The sequence below is a fragment of the Eleginops maclovinus genome, chromosome 6 (assembly GCF_036324505.1).
Source record: "Eleginops maclovinus isolate JMC-PN-2008 ecotype Puerto Natales chromosome 6, JC_Emac_rtc_rv5, whole genome shotgun sequence".
Lineage (NCBI taxonomy): Eukaryota > Metazoa > Chordata > Actinopteri > Perciformes > Eleginopidae > Eleginops > Eleginops maclovinus.
In genome coordinates this window covers 163,056-191,045 of record NC_086354.1, presented here as the reverse complement: position 1 = coordinate 191,045, position 27,990 = coordinate 163,056, and the positions used below count along the sequence as shown (strand labels likewise).

General features: G+C 40.7%; 1 protein-coding gene across 4 annotated transcripts; it reads left to right on the top strand.

The window, feature by feature from the left end:
- Positions 1–19: 19 nt before the first annotated feature.
- LOC134865948 (casein kinase I) lies at positions 20–27,365 on the top strand. 4 transcript variants are annotated; one of them, XM_063885806.1, is made up of 12 exons: positions 20–239; positions 4,477–5,562; positions 6,127–6,196; positions 7,616–7,764; positions 8,193–8,427; positions 9,536–9,621; positions 9,719–9,803; positions 9,978–10,126; positions 11,138–11,218; positions 22,430–22,531; positions 24,475–24,581; positions 26,293–27,365. In XM_063885806.1, the coding sequence occupies exons 2-12, from the start codon at positions 5,284–5,286 to the stop codon at positions 26,345–26,347; spliced, it is 1,398 nt and encodes a 465-aa protein (XP_063741876.1). In that variant the 5' UTR covers positions 20–239; positions 4,477–5,283; the 3' UTR covers positions 26,348–27,365. The 4 variants fall into 4 exon arrangements, with proteins under 4 accessions (XP_063741876.1, XP_063741877.1, XP_063741878.1 ...); XM_063885807.1 differs by having other exon boundaries at positions 23–239; positions 9,981–10,126; XM_063885808.1 differs by lacking the exon at positions 22,430–22,531 and having other exon boundaries at positions 29–239.
- Positions 27,366–27,990: the final 625 nt, after the last annotated feature.

Sequence of the window (27,990 nt, the reverse complement as noted above, 5' to 3'; positions counted from 1 at the left end):
CACACATTTGCGCACACAGATTTTCAGTTTGTATTCTTCAAAGCAGTTTACGCTCGCCTCGTCCGTTTACTGACGCACTTATCCTCTTCTACGCAAATTGCGTTACGGTCACTGGCGAGGCTTTTCAGCTGGTTAGCCAAACATCCACAGAAAAAGAGATGAGCAGGAAAACGACACGAAGGAAATAAGAACATTTATCCCGAAGTTGACGAATAGCAACATACAGCACGTTGGTTAAGGTACGTTATATCGTTCTTTGAACTTTCCACGCATTGGTTTGTTGAATTAGCAAGCTATGTTTATGAATGACTGTATGTATGGGCAGAAATGTAGTGTTAGCCAACATTGGCTAGTTAGCTAGCTTGCTAACATGTTAGCTTCTATCAGGCTACGTCCTGTTACTACCACAGTGGCTAGTAAACGCTAAAGTTAGCTTGATAGAGAGTTGTTGATGTCCATTTTCACTGCTGCTCGTTACTATTGTCTTTGTTGGGTTTTTCCTGAAACTGCTTTCCTAAATGTGCTTCTCTCCACTTTGCTATTTCCAATTGGTTTCAATGAAGCTAACGTTGACAAGCTACACCAAGGCCAAACACTCACACACAAACTCCAGTGGCCTAAACCTAACTTCCTGCGTTGCCTAGCTCGGTTAATAGTTTGACGTGCAATAACATTTTAATATTATAACTTCCAAAATAGTCTTTCAGTTTTTTATCGGGCATCGAACCCCGTGGTGTGGTATGGTTTTCAGATTGAACAGTTATTCTTCCTCATATGTTGGAATCTGCTGCAGTCGTTTCAGCTAACATTAGCTCCATAAGCAAACTCTGAAACAGCTCACCCCCTTAACAGCTTTCAGGTCTAAATTCAGAGATAGTGGCAAAAACCACGTTCTTAAACATAAATGTGTTCAACGGTATATCAGTTAGGCTTCTGAATATTCACAGGTACCTAAATCCTTTTATGGAGTCCAGGAAGAGGGGGTGCAGCTAAGTTGATCGTTGGAGTGTGGGTGGTGAGACAAGGCCATGTTGGTAAAGCTTGATATTAAACGTATTTCCCTTAAAAGAACGTTGAAGTGGCTGCTGAGAAAAGCTGGCAATGAAGAGATTGAATAGTATTATCAAGCCTGTCGTGCCATTGGACCCACCAGTACCACATGCTGTCCTTTTCTAGTTTTACTGTAAGGTGCTTTTGATAAGCAAATGCAAACCTTCTGTAGAAATAAACATTGGAAATGTTGTCATACCAAACCTAACAACAGTTATTGTAGGACGGGGTTAATTCGTAATGCAGAGGCAGCAGTCATGATCATACATTTGTCCCCTTTGAGAGTTAAAAATAAATAGAGTAACTTGTGAATTGTAATTTATTGGAAAGACACCATACAGTTCCTTGATTGCACCTGGTGTTTTCATTAATAAAAGCATAGAGAATTTAGCTTACATTTAGTGGAATCTTAAATACACTGCATGTAGGAAGCTTTTGCATATATATATATATATATATATCCCCACGCTAATATGTTTCCCCCTAATAAGCATGTATTAATATATATTTGCACTGTCAGCAGATTTTCAAAAGCAATGTCCATCCAAATACAACTTGTACAACAAGTAAAAGGTGTATAACGTGGCTGATGCAGAGGCTCTGGGCATATGTTGTTTTGAAAGCCAACAAAGGCATATCTAAGAAACAGTTCCTCTGCATCACATTTTTGTACTTGTGGAAAAATAGTTAAATCTGTTGTGTCCGTGATTGAGGTCAGGTTTGTGGCCTGTGGCTTGCTGTGTAGAGGATACTATTGGATGTGAGGATTGATGCAGGTTAGTGGGTGTATTAATAGACTACTTAATTATCAGTACCTATATTGCTTTATATATTTTCAATAATAAATCAAGTTAATATGCCAGTATGGTAAAGTTAGGTTTTCCGAGTATTTCTAAAATTCCTTTTAAGGCCTATTTTCTCATGCACCCTGGAATCACATTTTAAGATATCATCTGTTTTTATTCAGGGAAAAGTAGTACTGGGGTCAAAGACTATTTTAAATATCCTAAAAGTATTCTATATTTACTTAAAATAAATAGGTTGATACTAAGATATTTTAGAAAATATTTTCCAGTTAGGTGCATGATTTGATTTTAGTAGAGGATATACTAAAGAAAGTGGAACTGTTTTGTTATCCTATGATTTGTTAAAGGACATAAATAGCTTACACAGCCAAAAGAAAAAAAGGAGCAGAGTTTTTACAGCAAGTTAATTTTTACCAAACACAACTAGCTCAAACCAGTCTTTAGTAAAGGCCAGTCTTCTAGATTCTCTTCATGCCAGTGTTGCAAACTGTTCTTTTAGCTAAGGCCAAAGACACCGTGTAGGAGTGATGTTGCCTCTTGCTTTGTGCAGGCCTAACCCTTTCTCATATATGGCCTATACAGTATCATTGATTTCTGCTGTCAGTAGCTCAATCTGACAGTGACCTCTGTGGGAGGTAAAACCAGTGTTTATCTGCTACAGCGGATATAATTACAGCAGAGTTCTGACCACAGTCACTACATAAAGCAGTTACATTTTTATTATGAATTGGGACTTTAGCTAACTTGTTTGATTAGTTTTGAGCAACCTAATTCCCTCAATCTGTAAACCTTGGCTGAGAAGGTTCACACATTTATTCAGGTTCACAGGCAAAGAGTTGACACAGCTGCTCTGTAGTTGAAGTGGTTGTCATGACCAATATCCTCCAGAATCACAATGTTTCATCAGAATCAAGTTTATTGCCAGGTACGTTTATGCAAACAAGGAATTTGCTCAAAAATATAACCAATATAAAAATAAAATATGTTTTAAAAAAAAAACTATTTAGCATGAAAAAAGAATAGAGAAGCATTTTTACATCAAATTTGAATATACCAAAAAAGTACAAACTGAAAAACGTAGTAGAATTAAGATATGACAAACTGCAGTGTGTTATGTTCAGTTAAAAGGATGCTATTGGCATTTTTGAACATGCATTCAGCTGCTGTTATTGGCCACAAATATCCTGTGGGGGTCGCCTGTAGTTAGAGGGGTTTGATGAAATCAGAACATCAATATCTGACTTACTGAAAGAGTTGTTTCTAATGTACCACAGTGATACATTGACTGTTATGTTGTCATTTCAAGTGCCGGTTTTACATATAAAAGTAAAAAGTTATGCTTATTGTTGTGAAAATGGTTTTATGTAGTGTTTGCAGAAATGTAGCAAACACAATAAAAACCCCATATAAGAAGTGGGTCACTCTGCTGGTGTTCAGAGTTCACATGTCGCCCTGCCTTACAGCGGATCAGCGCTCATGTTTTTCCTGTTAATGACATCAGAGGAGATGCATCCACATACAATGCATTGTCCACTATCGCAGACATTTCCTCCTCCTACCCGTCCTCATGGTTTTGCCATCCTACTAAGAGGAGCAGTGCGTAGCTATTATATATCCAGCGTCCAGGGAGCAGTATTGGAGGCTGATGTGCTCAAGGGCCCCTCGGCAGTGCCAGGGAGGTGAACATACCGCACGTGGTATGTTTGCGGACTCTAACTGGGCGACCCATTGGATTAAGATTCTACCACCACATAAAAACAAAGACCATTATTTACCAGCTTTACGTAGCGTGGCCAGCCGGAAGAGAAGCGGAGGGCTTGAGTAGAAAGGATGTATAAGAAAATGAAGTGCAGAGGGAACCTGAGAGGAGAGGAGGAAGGAACGGGAGAAGTCAGGATGAGTGTTATTATTAGAAGAGGAAATCAGAAACACGAGAGAACATGTCCTGTCCTTCAGGACGAAGATCTGGCCTGGTTTTCTGTTGGAGACGACACATGCTGTCACTTCTGCTAGAAAGATTTTTACATATAAATCCAACCCTCCCAATACCACTCAATAGATTTTTGTCTTGATGAGGTTTTGACATTTCTGCATTCTTTATTTGCTGATTTTTGTGGTTGCCAAACATTACCTGATATAGAATATGTCTACATAGTGTGATGTCAGGAATTACAGTACATTTGCTGCAAATGTGAGGATCTGAAGCTTTCAGAATCTGTTACATCTGTTACAATCTGTTCTACTTCTATAAACTGCATCGGAATTACTCTCCCAAACAATAATCCTTAGGTCGCTGGTCAGACATTTTAACATCTCCCTCTTCAAAAAATATTTGTCATGTTATCCCTTCAATTAGACGAGATAAGGTTACAAAAGCCATTTCAGTTATGAGGTATGAGCCCAATAATGGTGCCATGTGTTTGAAAGAACTGTGCTATAAATGAATTATTGAAATATGGTACAGCTTTCATTGCATATATCTAATAGGTTTCTCTGAACCCGTGTTCTTATGTTGTTTTTGTTAGCACCACCAGAGTAAATCCTTGTAAACGTACCTGGCAATAAACTTGAATCTGATGAAATTATTGTAATCTAATCCTTTTTTCTCTATCTCTTCCAGGTGCTGCTTCAAAACTTCTCATTCACTCAGCGGTCCTCACACCTAGGACCCAAAGCCTCACCCGGTGTTCCATAGGACCCAACATTGTGGCAGACTAGCAGCCTCTGTGCGATAGAGGACACGTGCAGAGATCCAGCATTTACAGGATCACAAGCTCAAAGACCAACTAACCAAGCCCTATGGAAATAAATCACACGCCTAAAGTATCTAGCGGTAATAGAAAGTCAGATGTAAGTCGTTCTTGATCAACTCTACTCATTCCTGCTGTCAACGTGTACCCTGGGGCTGAGTCAGGGGCTGTTGTCATGGTGGACTGGTTTGTCTAAAGCCTTAAGCTAGCAGAGCTTCCCAGTTTCATATAGCATGTTAGCATATGGCTAGCAACGTATGGTGACTGATCAGGCCATTACCTCTTCCCCTCCATCACCATCTCTGGCCCCTGCAAGGGGGTTGAAAACCAGTTGCTAGTGGTACCCCCTTACCCCATCATCTTTTTCACCTCTTTCATTAAGTCATCTACCCCCCCCACCCAGCAATCAGCAGCTTTTGCTTTTTACACTTTCACCAGCCCATCTTTTTCGTCGTACCGTTTGGCTCTGCCTAACTTCGTACTTTATGAATAGCTCTCACATCTGTATCAGTTAAGCTTAAACCTGTGCCCTCTATAAATTCAAGGGACACGATTTCCAGGTTTGTCCTGGTGTAGGAAATCCTAACATTTGTCTGTCCGCTAGGCAGTCGTTTTGGTAGTTGTTGTGGTTGCATGGAATCGGCTTAACCGTGGAGAGGCCAGGCTACCACAAACTGATGGACTTTGACAAGCGAGGAGTTGGGGGAGGTGGAGGTGGTGGAGGAGGTGGAGGAGGAGGAGGTGGTGGAGGAAAGGGGGACGCAGAAGAGGGGAAGAGGATGCCCGGCAAGACGGGGAGTCGATCGGGGCACGGAAGCCGGGGCACCAGCTCCAACTCTGGGGTTCTGATGGTCGGACCAAACTTCCGGGTTGGGAAGAAGATCGGCTGTGGGAACTTTGGAGAGCTGCGACTTGGGAAGAACCTGTACACCAACGAATACGTGGCTATCAAACTGGTAAAAATAAGCTCTCCGCATACAGAGGGGGAAAAAAGTACTCAGATCCTGTACTTGAATGAAAGTAGAAGTACTCAGATCCTCTACTTGAGTAGAAATACCATAGTGTGGGTACATTTCATTACAAGTCATGCATTAAAATGGTACTCAAGTAAGAGTACAAAAGTCTTGGCATCTAAATATACTTAAAGCACCAAAAGTAAAAGGTAGAGACTTTATTTATCCAGAAGGAAATTGATGTGACAGAGTTACAAAGATACAGCAGCATAATAATAAATTGGATATATTATATATTTTCTTGATAATCATGGAGGTATTAATGTGTAGCATGTGAATTTAATCCGGGTACCTAGTGGAGTAAAAGTATACGGTTTACCTCTGAATTGTAGCTGAGTAGAATTACAAAGTAGCATAACATCAAGCATCTTCTACTTGCAACAATTGGGATTGATCTCCTCAGTATGACAGCAGTGTCAGAAAAATATATATTATGAAATGGGTTTCATTCATTTACTACCTCTGTTGTGTGACAATTCTAATGGTGACATCATCCTCTTTTTGTAGGAGCCTATCAAGTCTCGGGCGCCACAGCTCCACCTAGAATACCGCTTCTACAAACAGCTGGGGAGTTCGGGTAAGACTTCCACTTTCGTCTTATACCTCAGCCGAGGTATTTATCTGTCACATGGAAATCCTTGCAGTAAAACTTGGCTGACTAAAGATTTTTCTTTTCAACCAGTGGTCGTCAATTCAAGCGTTTAGTTGACTATTTGTCGTACGTTATGATTATTATTATTTTTATTTATTTTTTGCTTCAAAAAATGGTTTCTGTTTCAATGCTAAAAAAGAAAGTACTGACATTCCATTCCCTGCCCGACGTAATGACCCTAATGAGCAGGCGCAGCTCATGAATAAAGGTTTTTTCTGCCTGACAACAATGCACAGCCCCCAGATGCGACTAAGAGACGAATGAAAATGATATCCACTAAGACTAACGTTTGGTCGACTATTAGCAGCACTAATGTTAGAGACTTTTCAAATGATACTTTTCATCATGATTTCTGGAGAAGTGCCATAATTGTCTTCATTTTTTGCTAATTTGACGCTATTTTGGGCCTATTCAGAATGCCTGATTGCTTATGCACTCCTAACTCCACATTTGACCTATGGAGGGTGTAGACTACACATACACAAGACCCCTTCATGGGTTTCCAACCTGACAAATGAAGTTTACTGGAACACATGAAGGAGCCAGAAGGATTGCTACTGGAGATTGAACCCTGGGTCTGGAAAATGTACCACTTGTGTGCTTCATAAAGATTATACAGCTCTCACTACCCTGCGCTATATGTAATAATAAAACATAATTTCCATTTGTGTATATCCAAAAATATTTGAATAACTAGATGTTGTGGACAGATTTGCTGGTGGTGCAATAAATTCACAAACACAAGATTCAAACTTGATGGTTTCGACCACATCAGAAATCCTTTATTTGGTCCCACAGCGTTATAACAGCAAAGGTATATTGCAGATAAAAGGAAAATGTAGACTGAGAGAGAATTCAGTTTAATTAGTAAGTTTTAGATAAACAGAATCTGCCAAAACACACAAGACAACATGCACAGTGGCTGCAACTTTTATTCACAGGTCAGTGGATTACCGCATCTTCAATGTGGCTGAGGGCACATGCACATGCACACTGCTAAAATAATTAAAACGTATCTCAGCTAAAATATATTTGTATCATAATTTGATGTTGAGTCAACTCCCCCAGGCATGGTGGATTTTAGGTGGATTTCTCATGAATTCATGATCATTTCTAGAGACAGGGGGTTGCACAAGCTGTAGCCCCAGTCTGCCACACAAGAAGAAGATAAACAATTGATGATGGTGTAGTGCTGAGTCCTACAGCCTGAGGAGAGAGGCTGCTCTGGGCGGGTCTGACAGCAGCTGCTTCAGTATGGCCTGCCAAACAGAAGCTAACTGCATGGTGTTGATTTATAAATGTGTCCAGCTGTTCTGACTGTCCCTTCTCTCTGTGTTCCTCCAGAGGGTGTGCCCCAGGTATTCTACTTTGGACCGTGTGGTAAATACAACGCGATGGTTCTGGAGCTGCTTGGACCCAGCTTAGAAGATCTGTTTGACCTCTGTGACCGGACCTTCTCTCTGAAGACTGTCCTCATGATAGCTATACAGCTGGTAAAACCCTCTTTCTAAACACTTGTAGTTTATCAGAATCAGAACTCCTTTATTCGTCCCACTGAGTGCACATTTACATTGTTTCAGCAAAAGTGAAGATGGACACAAAAAGAAAACACTCTAAGATAAAAGGCATGATATTTAAAATAAAAAGTATAACATGGATAGATAAGTAGGTAGAAGCAGTACTGATAAAATAAGTGTAACAATGTAGCATGAGGTATGGTAGCAGGTGGATTACAGTACAATGATATATTGCACATAGTTACATACAGATTCTCTAGCAATGTAAGGACCAACTAAGAAGCAGCAGCCAGTAATAATAATGATATTATTAACTAGACACATAACACAGTGGTGACAATCTTTGTTAATTTTTATTATTGGATTCTTAGTTTAGCCCTTTTGCTCTGCTTTTTTTCCCTAAGATCACTCGCATGGAGTTTGTCCACACCAGAAGCTTGATCTATCGGGACGTGAAGCCTGAGAACTTCCTGGTGGGCCGACCTGGCTCCAAACGGCAACACACCATCCACATCATAGACTTCGGCCTGGCCAAGGAGTACATAGACCCAGAGACGAAGAAACACATCCCGTACAGAGAGCACAAGAGTCTGACTGGAACGGCCAGATACATGAGCATCAATACCCACCTGGGGAAAGGTAAGCTGAGACTACCTATGCACACATGTACCTTATCAAATGTCTAAGCATGTGAATGTAAGCACTCCCTAAGCAAAAAAAAGTTTGTTTGTGGCACTAATCTCATTTTATTATTAATAAATGAAATAATTACGTGATGATTCTGCTGAATTTCGTAAAAATATGGTAGAAACACTAGCACAATGAATGTGCACTGATATTATATAACTGTCTTCTACCTGAGAACATCTGTGGAGAGATTCCCCATGGATGAACTGTGAACACGGACCCTCAGTGCTCTCAAAAAGCTGACCAACAATGTGCCTCTTTGAGTTGTTTGGGAGTGACTATCACTTTGTTTAATTTAAAATGCTAAATGGCGCATTCCGGAGTCCAGAGCTGAGAAATGGGGCCAACTCGGTGTCCATATTGAAAACAGTCCATGATCCTGACTTATTTTGATAGCGCTTGTAGACTTCACTTTTATAATCCCAAATAATCTCAGTTTTTAATACTTTAAAAGTAACAGCTAATTGAGCAACAGGAGTGTGAGGTTGTCCATCAAGCCAACTTGTTTCTTTGTTTGGCTCAGCTAGATGCAAGTTACTCTACAGTAAAGGGCCTGTTTTAGCACGTTCCCTCCAAGGAAAATAACCTTTTCTCTGCGGCCAGGTGTCCCCAGATGTCCCCAGGACGCATAAGTGGTTGAAGAAGTGGCAAAGAGGCAAACGAACATGGTCAGATGTGGGGAAACAATTAGGACTGAAATAAAGATGTTTCGTTTAGAGTTCTGATTGTTTGGTTTTCATTATATCATACAATCATGGAGTCATGTGCTCCCCAACCTCCTTGATCCCAAGGTCACATATTTTAAATAGTTTTGGTCACTCAATTAAAAAATATATAGAAAAGCATTACATTTGCATAATTGCTAAATAAATAACATAATAATAATAATAACAATCTGAAAGAAGAAGTTTATTCCTATAATAAAAAATGAGTTCGGAGGGTCAAAAAGTGTTTTCTCCTTCATTCTGATTGAGTTAGAAGGCCTGCTGCATTTAGGACAAACAACTTGCATCTGTCGTGATCGAGAGTAATGAAAGCCTTTTGTTTTCCTGTACTTCAGAGCAAAGCCGGCGGGATGATTTGGAAGCCCTAGGTCACATGTTCATGTACTTCCTGCGTGGCAGCCTGCCCTGGCAGGGACTCAAGGTTAGTCATTTTAGTTTTATGCCTCTGTATCACCTCTGTCTTAAGCTGCCTTCCATTACCAATAGTGAATCAATTCCTCCATGTCTGTCTTCTTAAGGCTGACACTCTAAAAGAACGTTATCAGAAGATAGGAGACACCAAGAGGGACACGCCCATAGAGGTCCTTTGTGAAAACTTCCCAGGTGTGTGTACACACAGCTCTACATAATGCAATACAAAAGATTTTGTTGCAGCTGTTGCAAATATTATGAAGTTGGCATATGTTGATCAAATCTTGTCTCTCTGTGTTTGAATCTGTGTGTGTGTGTGTGTGTGTGGGGGGGGGGGGGGGGTCGGTACATGTGTGTATGCAACAGAAGAGATGGCCACCTACCTGCGGTACGTGCGTCGACTGGATTTCTTCGAGAAGCCAGATTACGACTACCTGAGGAAACTCTTTACGGACCTCTTCGACAGGAACGGATACATCTTTGACTACCAGTACGACTGGACTGGGAAGCCACTGGTTAGTTTCTGCACACAGTCAGCTGATCATTGCTTCATTATACTGATCTACTCTATAAACAAGAACTGTGAAGTAGTCATGCTAGTAATGACATGACCTTACTTTGAGTGAAAGCAATTTATAATGCACCTCTACACCGGTAGCCAATCCGACAGAAGCAATTTGGGTTCAATATCTTAACCAAGAACATTTTGTACCTATTAATTCTTATAAGTATATTATTTATCTTTATTGAATAGGGACCATGTTTAAATTATACATTAATCTGAATCAGAGAAGACATGCTATGCCAGATTAAAGCTAAAAGCTCATTTGCGTCTGTAGTCCCTGGGCAGGTACACGCACATCAATCATATCCTAGTACCTATCACACTCACTATTAAAACAGATCAAATACAGATGTATAAAATATAAATACTAATACATTTGTCGATATAACTACAACGACAAAAAAGTGTGAGAATCTGAGGCAGGTTTTAAAGTTAGCTGGAAGCATATTCAAATGTTTGATGGCATGTATAAACGTCTTTGGAAGCTGTTATCTGAATATCCTCACTTGACTGAGGTCAGCAGAAAACAATGTAACGTTTTTGTATTTCAAATGTGTCTTGAGTTTAGCTGTGATGTTTAAATGTAAGCTTTAATTAGTTTCTCATGACAAAAGAGTTTATTGAACATTATCCATTAGATCCGGGGTTCCCAAACTAACAAGGTAAATCTTGCTGGGTCTTGCTGAGACACGTAAACCTTAAGATATTCCTCAAATGTTCTCAGCATTTTTGTTCTAGGTTTACTTTATTAATGAATTTGTCATGAATTTTCATGCATTACTGACTAAGTTGATGGAAAAATCCCTCCTTGGTTAAAGTGTCCCCCTCAGAGAAAAAAAGGTTGGAACTTGCTGCACAGGATCAATAATAGGATGTAAAGTCCTGGAAATAAAATTCATGTCACTGAGTGTGTATTTTCTTATTCCGATCTGATATTAACCTCCACTTCCTGTGTGTTTAGCCCACTCCTATTGGTCCAGTGGCCAGTGAGACTCCACTTCAAACGAGCAACCGAGAGAAAGCACCGCAGACCAAAAACCAGGTACACACACTCTGCACACACAGAGCACATTTATCAAATGATATTCTCCCTATAGTTTTCTGAGCTCAGGAAGGCTGCTCACTGAGTTCATTTACACAAAGTATCGGAGTGGCAGCCACCGTAACAGATGGGCGCATCCTCTAATGGGAAGGGGCCTCAAGTCTTCCTTTTTCATTTCCTTTAGCATAGGGAACACTGAACCACGCTCTACCAGTGCAGGATCTCAGTTTGAATAGTGGCTTCTTTTTGACACCAGTATATGATTCACTTTCCCTGATACCTTTATGCAGATCAGAGCATTCTGTTAAAGGCTGACAACATTCCCTTTTTCAAGAACTTATTACCTAAAAGCTTTATTTGTTCATTGTATGTTGATGAATACTTGGAACATTTGCCACTTTGTTGGTGGTTAGTGATTTCAATTAAATATTGCGTACTGATTAGATGATTAATACCTAACAGAAACTCTAAACTATTTGACCTGATACCTCGGTACTAAGTCAATCCCAAAATTCCTAAAATCTGACGCTTTTCTACAGAATTGCAGGTACCACATACTGTAGGAACACAATTTATTTATCTAAATCACAGTATGGACTAGTGCAATATTGACATCACAGTAATCATAACCTTTGTTAAAGGCTAAACATAGCTGTATGTTTATTAAATACAACAAAAAAACCCGCATAACTTTGATTTCAGTAGTGCATTGTCAACACGTGGTGTGTGAGAAGTTCCCAGTGCTCGAACAATAGCATACCCACATCATTAACGTCATACTTATGTAGCCTAAGTGTAGTGGGATTCTCTTCGTCTTGAGAAAAACTAATCCATTCTCTGTGAACACCAGCCTCACTCTGCTGGCCACACGCTGCAGTCCTGCCTCTCACTCACAGGACTGCTGCCTCAGGGTTTATGCTTATTTTTCTTTTTAGTCAACGAAAAAAGCCAACAACACATAAAGAAAGCAACAAACGATCAAAACTAGTCAAGTTAAATTGCCGTTATAAATCATTGGGTGGACATTTGTCTTGTTTGTCTCAGTAAAAGTGGACATCAGATGTGTGTTGATTCACACACTGAGGTCAGGTGGGGGTAAAGGTTCTTGTTTGCCTCATCACAACTGTAGTCAGACTGGATCCACAGGACAGAACATATGTTGCGCCTGATGTTATTTTCAGGATAGCTATTGCTGTGGTGATTCAGTGTTGTTTATGGAAGGACATTTGTCTAAAATATGTTTTAGAGTTTCCAATTCATGTTTTACTTTTGAAGAATGCACACGGGTTGTTGATCTGTTCAAAAGAATATTGAGACAAATAATCTTCCATAGCGGTGCCACAAAACAGAAAGACTCATGGGACAGAAAAAAACCTGTGTTGATAGAAATCCAGTTTCTGTATATGTTATTGCAGACTATATGAAATGTGGAATTTTAGAAGATGGAAACTTTCCATGGGAATAAACTGGGAATTTTCTAAATTGAAGGTTGGCTCTTCATAGGGAACTTAAATGTAGTTGGGGAAAGTATATTTTAGCATAATCTTGACTAAAACAAACCGATGCCATTCAAATATATCCAAGCCATTCCTCAATCACATGCACATAGCACACTGCTTACTGCATGGCTATTGCGACCACACCCCCCTACAGGTACTGTGCATTCCTCCATCACATGCACATATGATTTCTAGAAGACTGGACCACACATTTGAGCCTGTGGACTACACAAAGTGAAGTAAGGTTTGATGATATTATGGGGTAATGTATGTATTTTATGTTAAAATTGCAAATATCACATACATATGTATTCATCTAGTAGATAGCTAGTTGACAGTGTTGTAGTACTCGACTCCGACTCTTGAGCTAAATTTAGAGACTCGTGACTTGACTTGGACTTGAGCACTAATGACTTGAACTCGGACTTCAACTATTGCATTCGGACTCGCGATGACTCAAAAGGAATCAACTTTGTCATTAAAACCCTGAGGTCGGAACTTCCGGGATGGCGCGGAGCAAGATGGCAGCGTAGAGTAGAGCTCCTGAGTCGATTAGACAAGAATCTGTCCCCCAAACTACGAAAATATCGAGAACACAAATTTCAAACCAACACGCAATGAGTAGGGGACGAGGGCAGAGAAGTTCAAAGAAAAAAACAATGTTCAAAGACCAAGAAGAACACGAGTTTGAAGACGAGGCGGCAAGCGGGGAAAACGACGACTCCAGTCAGGCCCGGTTGGTACTCGAGGGACTGGCCGCCAATACGAAAGAGATACGTGACCTCAAAAAGGACATGAAACAGGACCTCACGACATTCAAAGATGAATTTAAAGAGGAGGTGAGGCGAGAGTTTGCCGGCATTAAGGAGGAAACTCAATTGGCACAAAACGTTGTGGAAATACAAGAGCAGCGAAAGGATATAACCGAGGCACAGGTGCGAGTGGCGGAGTTGGAGGAGTGGAACATCGAGGCGAAGGAAGCCATCCTCACTCTAAAAAAAACAACAAACAAAACTTAAAAAGAAGCTGACCGAAGTGGAAGGACACGGAAGACGCTGTAATTTGAGAATTTACAATGTGGTTGAACGGGACAATGAGTCTGTGACAGAACTGGTGGAGGAACTCCTCCGCCGAGAGCTCGCGATACCGGAGGGAACCGAGCTCCATATCCAACGCGCGCACAGAAGTCTCGGAAAGAAACCGCCACCGGGAGCATCTCCGAGGTCAATTGTGGTCAACTTTCTTAAGTATGAGACCAAAGAGAGCATTTTGGCTAAAGCCTGGAAAGAGAAAATAACAGTCGAAGGGAGACCGATATTTTTTGACCCCGACTACCCCACCGAGGTGATGAAGAAACGTAAATCCTACTCCGAAATTAAAAAGGTTCTAAAAGATAAACGGATACGCTTTCAGACACCTCTGAGTAGGATAAGGATCCACTGGTCAGATGGGCCCAAGATCTATAGTAACGCCGAAGACGCAGCGCGGGACATGCAGAAAAGAGGGCTGGAGACGGGCGAGCGGCACGGCAGCGAACCTTCACTCGAAGAGTGGATCCGGAGAGCTTCACCATGGCAACGCGTCGGAGAGAGGCAGAAGATAAACAGAGGGTCCGCCACATCCGAGGACGCCAACCAAGAGGCGGCGAACCGAGCGAAAGGAAAGCTGCTAGAGTTTAGAAGATGAGGAGACGATGAAGACTTTGGTCAACGGAGAGAGAGAGAGAGGGAAAGGGAGGAGTCCCTGGGGAGCCCAGAAGAGTTAAAGGCTTACTGTGTTTAAGGTAAAATGTGATACAACAGAAAGGGTTCCACCAGGGAAGACTTAAAGTGGCGAATCTTAAGATCACCCTCCCTCTTTTACAAATGAGACTTCTCTAACGTTTATGTTTACAGGTGAATCGACAGAGAGAGCTATGTAGCTACTGATTGTTGGACATATCTAGTAGGATGGGAAGGCCTATTTTAGGTGTACCCCAAACCACTAGGGGGGGCCTTTTGTTCAGAAAAAGTTATCCCCCACTCCCACCAACAAGGAGACAGGGCCTATGGGGAATGAGGCCCTTTTTTGCGGGGAAGTTGAGTTTTTGTGTTCGTTCAAACTTTGTTCATGGCGAAAAGTTGGTTGACAACATTACAGTGGAGGGGCTAGGAATTATTTCAAGGGATACAAACAATGCAACATGATGACATAATGGTGCTGTCGCTGAACATTAACGGCTTAAACAATATCAAAAAAAGAAATAAAGCTTTATCTAAGTTTAGAAGAGAGAAAATGCAGGTTATTTTTCTTCAAGAAACTCACCTATCACAGGAGGAGCATGTACAGTTTAAAAAGCTGGGCTACAGGAATTCATTTTCCAGTTCCTTTGGGCAGAATCACAAGAGGGGTGTGGTGATACTGATTTCTAACACAGTAAAGTTCGAACTGATCAAAGAAGTTAGTGATAAGAAGGGAAGATATATCATGATAAAAGGGAAACTACAAAAACCCATTGGTGACACTGCTCAATGTGTCTGTACCTCTGGAAAGTGGAAAAGAATTTTATGAAAAAGTTTTTGATCTTATAAATCTGGAAACAGAAAGGACATTAGTGTGCGGTGGGGATTTTAATGTGGTATTGAATTACAGGTTAGACACTACAAGTATGAAGAGAAACAAAAAACAAATGAATAGATATATGAATACAATGACGCAAACACAAGATAATATAAGAAGGAGAGTACATGTTCTAGAAAATATACAGAGCAAGGGGGAAAGTGCAATTTTGGTAAGCATAGACGCCGAAAATGCTTTGGACAGTGTGAATTGGGTATTTCTGTATAAGGTATTGGAAAAATTTGGATTCAATGAGGAATCTGTGAATTGCATTAGGTCGTTATATCAGGAACCTATGGCAAGGATCAAAATAAGTGGTAGCTTGACACAACGTTTCAGTCTGGAAAGGGGGACAAGACATGGGTGCAGCCTCTCTCCAAGTCTATTGGCGGTATTTATCGAACCATTAGCCCAAATGATGAGGCAGGAGCAAAGAGTTAAAGAGGTGAAAATAGGAGGGGAGGAACATAAAATAGGATTATTCGCGGATGATATATTGATATTTCTAAAGCAACCCAACGAAAGCTTCCTAGACCTCATCAGGTTACGAGAGAATTATGGAAAATATTCGGGTTACAAAATGAATGTCACAAAAACACAGATCTTGTCAATAAACTACTCCCCGTCCCAAGAGATAAAGGATACATCTAAACTCAATTGGAATGCTAAATCAATAAAATACTTGGGAGTAAATATCACGAAAGGAATAGACAAGCTATATGATGCAAAATAAACTAAAATAAATCAAGAAATTAGGAGAGACTTGGAGAGATGGTCAGCTATTATTTTGGACTTCAGCTCGAGAATAGAGATAATTAAGATAAATGTCCTACCGAGACTCTTATACCTGTCTCTGCCAGTAACGATCCCAACAAAGCAGTTTATGCAATGGGATAGGTCAGTGTTTCTCAAACTTTTTCAGACCAAGGACCACTTAACCAATAAAAAAATACTCACGGACCACCTAACTCCCCCAATATCCCAAAACAAGATTCAAGATTCAAGATTCAAGAAGCTTTATTAATCCCGAGGGAAATTGAGGTGCAACAGTTCAATACAAAGAAGGAAGGAGAAATATACACCAAATATAACTAAATATACACCAAATATAACTAAATATAAACTAGAATAAATACAATAGGCCTGCTTACTACTCCAACAGTATATTACAAATTACAGCCTAATAATGACAGCTTTATGTGACCTTCTCTATATCGCTCGTTCACACATTAAATCAACAATACAAATACAACTACGGATTCTACAAGCATTTCGTTCACATGCGATTTAAACGGTAAATGCTGATAGATTTTACACATCATATGAAACATAGTCTACATGTATTACTGAGTTTATGTCCGAGCGAACAGAGAGATACGCAAAATGCTGAGGATTTAAAAAAATGTAATACAGTAAAACTATGGTTGCAGGCACAAGTTTGACAAATTTAACAATAAATACAAGGTAATTATTTACACTGTTACATTTACAAATAGCATTGTTTACTCACTCATACACTGCGTGTCTCTGTTGCTACCTAATGGGAGGAATGGTGCTGCTTGTGCTGAGACATCAGTGAAACAATGTCTGGATCCAAACTGGAGAGTTTTAGTCTCATATCACAGTCCACATTGATCCTGTTACGCTGCTTTGTTTTCAGACCAACAAGTGTAGAAAAACCAACTTCACAGTTGTAGGTGGTTGGAAACGGCATCAACAGTTTCAGAGCAGCGTCAGCCAGCTCTGGGTGCTCAGGCTGTACGTGGACCCAAAAGTCCGTCAAGCTTTTCTCTCTGAAAGTCGTCCTCATGCGTTTTGTCCCCAAATGGATTCCTGATCCACTCACAGCCTGCATCTAGTTCTGGGAAATATCTTCCCAGCTGAAAGTGAAGGCCTTGCAGATGTTCCTTGAAGGCTGCAACTGTGCCGCCGTCCAGCTCTTCATCTGCAGCGAGGAGAAAATCCACAAGCGTCGGAAAACAGTCAAACTCCTGGCGATCCAGACGGACACACCACAATTCCATCTTGAGGCGTGCAGCTTTAATTTTGTCCTGCACATTGAAGGCGGTGATGGCTTTTCCCTGCAGCGCTAAGTTCAAAGCATTGAGTGCGCTAAAGACATCCGCCAGGTATGCCAATTTTGAGAGCCACTGGAAATCATGCAGTCTGTCATACAGTTCATCAGTATGATGCAAGAATAACATCACCTCATCGCGCAGTTCAAATAGACGGGTGAGAACTTTCCCACGCGACAGCCAGCGAACTTCAGTATGGAAAAGCAGTTTTGTGTGTTCACTTCCCATTTCATCACACAGAGCTTTAAAAAGACGTGTGTTCAGTGCTTTGGTTTTTATTGTATTCACAATTTTCACAGACTCGTCCAGTACTGATTTGAGGCATGGTGGCATTTTTTTCACAGCCAGCTGTTCTCTGTGAATGCAACAGTGTGTTGCTGTGGCGCAATGTGCAACAGCAACAGTGTGTTGCTGTGGCGCAATGTGCAACTGCGCGTATGCGCGCTGCCAGTCCCTTGTGTTTCCCAGTCATTGCAGTTGCACCATCTGTGTAAATACCAACACATCGTGTCCAGTCGATATTATTCTGCAGGATGAAATCGTTGACTGAGTCAAAAATGGCTTCCCCTGTGGTGTTGGTCGGCAGGGAACGACAAAACAGAAATTCATCCTGCACACCGCCATCATAAATGTACCTTACAAAACACAGCAGATTTGCCTCATTCACGATATCAGTTGACTCGTCCAGTTGCAGAGAGAAAAACTGGCTTTGGCGTAAACGTGTGATCAGCTGATCTTTCCTATTTTCAGCCATGGCTGTTATTCGCCGCTGGACAGTATCATTGGAGAGGGGGACCCTGTTAATTTCGTCGCTTGCTTTCTCCCCAAACAATACATTAGCCATAACCTTGGCAGCTGGTTTGACTAAATTCTCACCTATCGAATGAGGTTTCCCTGTTTTTGCGATGAGAAGGGATACCCTGTATGATGCCTCTGTAGCCTTCGCATTTTCCCCCATCGCAAAAAAATGTGAGGGCGCCTTCGTCATGTGTTTTTTAAGTTCATCACGTTTTCTCTCAAACAATGCTAAAGGTTTCCCGATGTATTCCTTGTGTTTGCTCTCAAAATGACGCTTGAGCTTGGCGGGTTTCATAGCCTCGTTGGCCAACGACTCGTAGCACAAAACACAGTGTGGATTGGGATCCTCTTCATCTCCGGTCCAGAAAAATCTGAATTGTATGTAGTCGCTGTGATATTTTCTCTTCACTTTAGCGCTGGACTTTCCGCGATCAAGCCGAGTTTCACAGCTTTCAGCCGGGTGGTGGTTAGACGGCAAACCGCTCTCCTGGGACTCAGTAACGCACACAAAATCACTTGTCGCTGCGGCTGAACCACTTGTAGTTGCTGGATCTTCTGCATCAGGACGATGCACCTTGACTGTTGCGTCAGATTTGTCATTTAATTTTCTTTTAACTGACCCTGTCTTTAGCCATCGATCCATCTTGTCGGTTGACAGCTGAAATTGACTGCGCAAATCATTTATGACATAAGATCGTAACCTACGTAGCTACGAACCTACGTAGCTACGCTACATCTATGCTACACTCTATACTAGTCATTTTAAGACAGTTTGAGAAACACTTTCAACTTATAATATATTAATTTCAAATGTGACATTTTACCAAAATACTCACGGACCACTAGGGGTCCGTGGACCACTCTTTGAGAAAGACTGGGATAGGTGGATATCGAGGTTTATATGGGGAGGAAAGAAACCTAGGACCAGGTACAAAACTCTGCAGCTCCCTAAAGACAAAGGAGGTTTGGCTTTGCCAAGCCTCGAGGAGTATTTCTATGCCGCACAAATCAGACCCTTGATATATTGGTACAACAATGAGTATTTCTCAAGATGGAAAAGTATAGAAATAGGGCAGATGGACGCCAAAGTACGAAACTTGATAACAAATAAAGGCCTACTGGGAAAATTAGGTAACCAATTAGACGTAATAACCAAAACTACACTTTGAAATATGGAATACTGTGGTTGAAAAGAATAAACTGGAGAAAGAAAGAAAGATTTTGAGTTGGTTTGCGTTTGATGATAGGTTTATACCCGGGATAAATGATAAAGGGTTTAAACAATGGGCGAGAAAAGGGATCACGGCAATATGTACAATGGTTGAACGGGGTAAGCTGCAGAGTTTTGAGAAGTTGAGGGGTAGATTTGGATTAGATCAATACGAACAATATCGCTACCTGCAAATAAAGGATTATTATGAGAAGGAGATAAAAACTGACACTGATAATGAAGTTGTTGAGGTATTTCGGAGAGCTTATGAAGGTAAAAAATGCAGAGTAATCTCAGTCCTATATAGAAGTTTGATGTCATGCAGAAAGTCTTCCTCTCTTTATATCAAAGAAAAATGGGAAAAGGAATTGAAAGAACAAATGACTGAGGAAGAGTGGTTTAATATTTGTAAAACGCAGTGCACGTCCACTAGCTCCAGGATCTGGAGGGAATTTAACTGGAAGAACATGGTCAGATTTTTTATAACTCCAAAGATTAGGAAAGGAGTGGTGTCTATTCAACAACCATGCTGGAGAGCATGTGGTCACACGGATGCTGACCATACACACATATTCTGGTCCTGCCAAAAGTTAAAAGGATACTGGGACAAACTATGGAGGGATTTACAAAAAATAGTCGGATATGAGATACCAAAAACGTGTAAAATACTCTACTTGGGGAATTTAACACAACACATAATACAAAGAGAGGATGAGTATCTTGTTAAAGTGCTGCTATCAGCCAGTAAGAAAACGATTACGAGAATGTGGTACAAAGTAGACCCACCGACTGAGGAGCAGTGGATGTGCACTGTGGAAGAGATTTTTGTAATGGAGAAAATCACACATAAACTGAGACTACAAGAGGAACAATTTGAGAACAAATGTGAAAAATGGACGGATTATAGAGGACGAGAAGAGGACACCACCATTGCCACTGGACAATAAGGACATTGATTTAAGGATGAGTGTTTAACTATGGATGTACGATGTTCCCTGACACTGTAATTGTTGAAAGAAAAATGAAGAAAAAAATAAGTTAAAAAAAACAAAAAACCCTGAGGTCGACGAACACGCCGGCGCGTTTTCGCAACATTTTCGATGTGTTTCTATTATTATTTATGCCATAATACGGCGTAGAAATGTTGCCGGAATCGGTTGACTCTATTCTTTCTGATGCATTCTCCCGCGAGATCCTACATGATTAACAGCCGGAGCTAGGGGGCCGATAATAGAGCTTGACGCATACATCTTTGTGAATGATGTGTGTATCAAGCTCTCTTATTCGCCCTTTCAATGCATATGAAAGTTCTTAGCGCACGCCATTAGGACACGCCTACGAGCTGCGAGACCACAGTTATGTTTTTTCGAAGTTTAACAACACAGGGTTACCCACACATATACTTTAAGTGGGCGGACTCAGACTCGACTTGGATTTTTTTTAAAGAGTTGGACTTGACTCGGACTTGAACACTGGAGACTTGAAGCTGGACTTGGACTCGAGGCATAGTGACTTGACCACAACACTGCTAGCTGATCAGTTAGATACTAAATAAGCCATAGCTAGCATCACTTATCATTTATGTATGAGGCACTCTTATAAAGATGCTAGCTACCTCAAATGTGATGCTGTTTTTATCTGCCTCCTGCACGATGTTTCGAAGATCATTCCAGTTGTTTAGCTAGCCAACTATTTATATATCTGTTCATGCCATTGCATCAATTCCCAGTTGGTTCCTTTAAATTCCCATAATTCCCATTATTCCCATGGAAAGTTACCAATATGGAATTTTTCCAAAATTCCGCAGCTTAACTTCCCATGGAAATTTACCGGAAATGTTCCGCCCCTTTGCAACCCTAGTATTTCATCAAAGAATATTGCAGGATCATGACAAAACTAGTCAATATAAATATTCATACGTTGGACCCATATACTCTTAGTCCACTCTCAATAGAACATGTAGTGTATATTATGTACGGCTGGCCCCTAAAACTAAACTCTCCTGTTTTCAGTGAAATAACTGCATGTTTTCCCTTCCCTATTGTAACCTGAGGGATGCAGTAGGGCAGGTTGTAACATAAACAGGTTCTTAAATGACTTTACCACAACACTGACTGCGATGGAAGTCGAGAAAGAGGAAATGATGAGAAGCACGACCCGTGTCAGTTGACTGAAACGGCGCTCTCAGCTCACAGTGTCAGTGAACGCTCCTAAAATACTTCTGCCAATCAGGAGAAAAGAACTATAGGATTTTATACTTAAACTACAATCTTGTTTCCTCTGAGAATGTGGAAATCATAAAATAATGAACAAATGCACTCATTTGTGGGTCTTATGGCAGATATAGGAGTTAGCTGTGGGCTACCAGATGAGTGAATAATGTATTTCTCTGTCAGGTAAGGTCTATCGAAGAACGACTGATAAACTTTATAAAAATCTACATGGATAAGACAAAAATGGCTGATTCAGGGAGAGCTGTAAAGCAATTCTTAGCTTTCAAATGTGTCTGTTTTAAAATAACCGGTGTGGCCTGACAATTCCAACTCATTTGAAGCAGAACAAAAGGTGTCTCCTTATCATTATCGCTGTATGCCTCTTTATTTTGCATTCTCACACACCAATCAGTCATCGTTTAAAGGGTGCCTGTAGTTAGGGCACTGCAGGCCTTTGGGGCAGGTGAGGTGAGGCTATACAGAAAATAGACCCCTTCCCCTTCTGCACGGGGCTCTACAGTCTCCTGTGCACTCACTGTACTGCACACACTCCACCAGATACTGACTCTGAACTCACGATTGCTTTTCTCTTTCACTCTTTCCTCCTCCTGTTTTTTCTCCTCGCCTCACCGCTCCTCACACCACCCACTCTTCTTTTCCAACTGCTCGGCTTCCCACCTCTCCCTCGCCTTCCTTCTATCATGACTGTTCCCCTTTTTCCACGGCGAGCCTCCGCTTCCATTTTATTTGTACTCCTCACCTTTTCCCTCCCTCTCCTGTGTGGTTTCTCCTGCGATTGGGCTTCCTGTCTCCTCTAGTCTCCAGAGGGGAAAGGCAGTGAGTCGCAGCCCACTCCAGTGACCAATCGAGAGCTGCTGGGCTCCCATCTCACTGCTGATAGGCTGGGCGGGTCCGTCCAGGTACTGAGAGGAAGGGTTAGCTCTGCTGGCTTCTTGTCTGTCTGCCTAGCTGTCTATCTGTATGCCTGCATGACCTTCTCCAAGACAGAGCAGGGATCACCTCCACACTGTTCCTCACAATAATCCCCTCCCATGGGACAATTGTTGTAGAAAAACCCTTCATGTATCCATGTTAGGTTAGCAAAGTACGGAAGAGGATTAGGGCCACATGAGAATTATTTTTCTCATGTGGCCCTAATCCTCTTTTGTAGCTAATCATATGTTAAGGAATGTCACATTATTTCAAGCCTTTTTTCACGTTAAATAACTGAGACGTTCTGTAAGGGGACAGAAGGCCTGGCTTCTATGCTGACAGAGCAGAGAGTGTTCCAACATCTATTTCAATGCATTGCTCTTATTTAATTGTATGATATTTAAATTAGTGGTCACTGTAGCAACATGATGTCAGGGAGGCAGTGGTTGTGTTACTAAGTTGGTGTTTGGTTTTAACAGCGGTGGTGCACTGATGACGTTTTTTGTGTACCAACCAAGAAGCTAACCTCGACAAAAAAGCAAGGGGATTCTTCCATTGGATTTTGGAATAATGCAGAAAATATGATCTGTGTCCAACACACATTTATGATACTTACACATTTTGTTCAGCAGGGTTGGTCTCTGAGTTTTTGAACCCTAAAATATAATGGCAGAAACAAAAAACAGTATGCTCTATACAAAGAGCGTCACCTTCACATGGCTGCTCATCACCACCACTAACCTAAAGGTGGCTAATGTTCTGCTTGTAGGTAGCCTCACTTTTTTAGCACACATAAAAGCGTCAGACATTCACCAGTGAGGTACTCCCTGATGTCATCTTACTAAGAACTTAAATACAAGTGAACCGGACATGCTTAAATGCTAACTTTTTTCTGGGTTTTATGACTCATTCCTTCACCACCCTAACCCTAACCAGGACAGCTGAGGCCTGAGTTTGGACAGCAGCTGAAGCCACGTTGAACCACCTTTTTTTGTTTTTTTGCTACATTCCCGCCAGCTCATTTCGTGGCATAAGGAAAACGCGTTTATTTTTCTAAAACATTTATATGTAGTGTACAGTCATATGAATGCAGTCAGCAGGAACATAAAGAGTTTGGGGGAGAGAAAAAAATGCACACGTGTAATTATACCAGCAGTAATGTTTGTGGAACACATTAAACCCGGATATCTCTTTAGGATCATGCGTCAAGAATATAGAAAAAGATATGATTTGCCTATAACAAGGCTCTGCATCTGTTTTTTGTTTTAGATGTTGAGTGGCGCCCAAAGTGTTGAAATGCTAACTCATTCCCAGGGTTAGGACTCATTCCTGCACTACTCTATTGGCCCCATAGTGGAGGGTGCTTCCATTTTTTATAAAAGTAAAGAGCATTTCAGGTGCACTGCTGCATGGGAAATAGTAAATACACATGGAGCTGCCTGAAATGTCGAAAGGGATAGTGAGCCGCTGCAGCGAGCATGTATGTGGTGTCAGAGCTGCTGCTGCTAGACGTGGATCGTGTCCAGTCCCCAAAGTAGTCGTTGCTTTCTGTTATAAGGCATTAAGTGAACTTGCAGCTTCTTTGCATGGCAGCAATATAAATGTTGTTAATGTGTTCCTGGAGGTCACGGCCCTTATGGACTTATTCCTACCACCTCCACATTAGGCTGGCTACATCTGAAAACATTTGCCTTTGTGAGGATGGACAGCAGGAAACTGATGGACTGAGAGGATCTGGGCTGGAATGTCAGTGAAAGAAATAAGAAGATGGCTTCTAATTGCTAAACCACTGTTTTGTTTTGTGGAACCTGTTGTTGTTTACACACACACACACACACAGCGTTTCACTTGTATCTGCCTTAGTGTGGACATGATGTCTTGATTTTGGTCCACCTGTACTCATCCCTCTCTTTTTATTTCTCGACTCCAGGTGATGAGTTCAACCAATGGGGAGCTGAATACAGACGACCCCACTGCAGGACACTCCAACGCACCAATCACAGCCAACGCAGAGGTTGAAGTGGCTGATGATACCAAGTAAGGACACAAAGTAGAATATATGTGTGGAGTATTTCAACACCTTTTAACATCAGCACGCCTATCCAGAGTACGCGCTAAATATGTGATTAAAACAAAAAGGTAATGACTGTCACCTGGACTTCCCGTAGCTTAGTCATTGTTTTACTGTAAAAAGCATCACTTCAGAAAGTGTTGACTTAACTCTGACATAATGCTGATGGTGCAGAAAGTCTGCCTGTGCTCTGTTTGTTCTGACACGTTATTTAGAAGAGCTTTGAGTTCTTTTAAATACATTTATTGTTTTCTGCTTTCTGCGTTTTTTAGGAAAGTCTGAGGACGACAAGTCATATCAGTATTTGATTATTATATATATTTGTTTTTTACTCAATAGATTTGACATGAGAGATTTGTTCCTAGAATATAAACAAAAACAAAAAAGTTATGTTAGAATCATTTTGATCGGGTTATTGCTATAAAATATTTGTGGATGGAGGAATGTGACATCACATTTTCCAGCTAAGCCACTTTTAACCTGTGAGTGAAGCAAGAAAAAAAACATAGAAAAAACCTTTGTGTGAAATAACTACAAATGAAGAGGTAACAGAGAAATGTAACCAGACATCGACTATCACTTATTGGTGTGCTGAACACAAACTCTTAGTCTGTATTTACTTGGATAATTCACAAAGTTTATTGTTACCTGGAAAAAAAAGAAGAATTTAAAGAGAACAATATATCTCAGTTCAATCAAAAATTGCAGTACAACCTACAGCACTTTCTTTTCTAATTGTGGGAGGCACCATTTCATATATATCTTTCCTGAAAAAGCTAACTAATGATAAACAAATATTTGTGACGGCGAAATATGTGGCCATTAAAGTACCAAAATTGAATATCACAGTGCTACAGAGAAGTCAGGACTTTAAAAAAGTATATAATTCCCTCCAATATCTCAAATTATACCACAGTATTATCTGTGAAAATATCACAATTAGTCATTCTTAATGAAAATCAACCGCCTTTTGAAGTATGTTAATGATGGTTTGTGTTGCAGGGACAATGCACATTAATGAACATGAGCACTCAAGTCCATCCTGCCGTAGAGGCAGTTCTTGTTTTGACTTCAGAAAGGAATGTTAGAATTATTTGAGCCCATGAACATTTGGATTCAGATCTTTTTAGGGTTAGATCAGGGATGCAAATTTCTCAGCCGATGCTGTGCTCTATGCTGGTGTTTTCTGTTGTTGTTTTAGCCTTAATTGGTCCCCCTTTGTGTCAGAAAAACAGAAAAATATGTTATTATATAAAAAAGTATGAAGTGCCTTTCAGCCCTTTTCAAACTAACTTTGAATGAGAATACATTTCTAAAAATAACTTTCATTCAATAACCTACTAAATGAATTCCTTTTAGGTTTATTTTTCTTTCCTTCCTATTATTATTATTATTATTATTATTATCATCATTATTATTAATAGTTTTTTACATATTGTTTGTTATTAATTTGTTATTTTTGGGTCACTTATTAGAATGACTTGTCAATCAAACTGTATTATCAATACTATGTGACTCCAAATAAAGGAAAAAAGAGAACATTTTAGGTTCCAACAGTCAGTGGTCACGTTCTCCATCACAACCCTTTGTATCCCGCCACTTTGTATGACAGTACGGCATATTTAATATCAGTAAACTGTCAGAGAAATCGTTGAATAATAACTGTCTGTGTTGCAGGTGCTGCTGTTTCTTCAAGAGGAGGAAGAGGAAAGCTCTCCAGAGACACAAATGAAGTGAGAGAAGACCTGCTCTCTGTTCTCTCTGTCTCTCTCTCTTTCTTTAGCCCTCTTCATACAACCCCCCACCCCCCCACCCCCCTCCCTCCCCCTCAGCTGTGGGAGGTCCTGTAGTTTACTCTGGTTCGGCTGGACCACCGGGCAGCAGATCATGTTTGCTCAGCTCATCTGGAAGGAGCTGATGGGAGGAGTTGCCTCGGAGCTTTAATTGTGGACCGGCTGGAGCCTTCATGTATTTATGGTCACGGACTGAACTGAAACTGGATCAACACACACCACAGACGAGTACAAGTGACCACAGACAGTTGGTGGACTGCAAGAGCTGATTGGCTGACAGGCTGGGTCAGCTGGTGTACCGGCAGACTGGCTCTTGTTGTTTTTTGTTTTTTTCTTCCTTACTGACTGGTTCAGAAGAGAGAGAATGTATTTCTCAGGAGATACAGACGAGAGGACAATAAAAGGTTGGGAAGCAATGAGACTGAAGGACCACACACACACACACACACACACACACACACACACACATACATACAAACAAGCTGCACACTTTCTCGAGCTCATCATAAAGAAACTTCTTGGACAATACGATGCAGCTCTCGCACATAGTCTATAAAGTTTTTATTCTCTAGGGTCTAAGGAAGTAGAGCGGCGCGGTCTAGATCCTGCAACGGACTGGGCTCGGTGTTCTTCTCAGACACGTTCACCCTCTGAGGAAACCTCACAACCACCAGAAACAAAAGTTAAAAAGATGTTTATGTGAAAACTATGATTTTTCCTGTTTTAATTTGTAACTAAAAAGACTGTCTACGATTTGGAACCTGTGTTCTTTTCTGTCTTTCTGAGTTCAACACGTTTATGTTTTGTAGCTTGGAGAGTGTTCCTCAAAATGTGTTTTTTTTAATAACCTGTATTTTTAATTTTCAGTGTTTTTTTCCTCTTTCTTTCTGGGTTGGAGGATGGAAAGCTGGATAACTCCATTAAAAACAACCAAAAATAAATAAAAGCTGATCTTTATTTAAGGGAATCATGATCGACATATTTTTTTAAGTTTGAGGGATATTTTTTACTTAACTTAACCATCACTGCAGATACAGTCATATCCCACAGGTAGGTCAGGACTTGAGTCTGGAGAATCTGGACTGCAGTGTTATTCTTAAGCTCCTGTAGAAAGTCCAGACGGAATTGTTCATGTAGCTTATTTATAAATTACAAATTGCCAAAATAGAAACACAGAAATAACTCAGAATCTCAGAAGCTTAGGTAATCTTAAACAGCATTTTTTAAGGGAAGACTAAACAATGCAACTAAAAGATATTCCCCTGACTACTAAAGAGAAGATTTCTGCTGAGAGAGAAGAGAATCGTTTGTTCCCGGTAGTGTTTCTCCTTTAAAAACGACAATTAGTGAGTGTTTCAACCAAATGGCCTACATAATGAAAACTCAAACAATATGTAATACTTTATGAAAGGACTAAGAAAACTAAATTCAATAAGAACCAATAGCTATGATAAAGACTCTGAAAAAAAAATCAAATTGGATTAAGGAAGGGGGGAACAACCGACTGTGTTTTTTTTTACAAATTTCCACTCTAGAAATACAGTGGGGCAAAAAAGTATTTAGTCAGCCACCAATTGTGCAA

Coding starts and splice junctions, on each gene's coding strand:
- LOC134865948 (XM_063885806.1), top strand. CDS start 5,284: ATGGACTTTGACAAGCGAGGAGTTGGGGGAGGTGGAGGTGGTGGAGGA. Junction 6,197..7,615: donor CAAACAGCTGGGGAGTTCGG/GTAAGACTTCCA, acceptor GTGTTCCTCCAG/AGGGTGTGCCCCAGGTATTC. Junction 9,622..9,718: donor TGCCCTGGCAGGGACTCAAG/GTTAGTCATTTT, acceptor TGTCTTCTTAAG/GCTGACACTCTAAAAGAACG.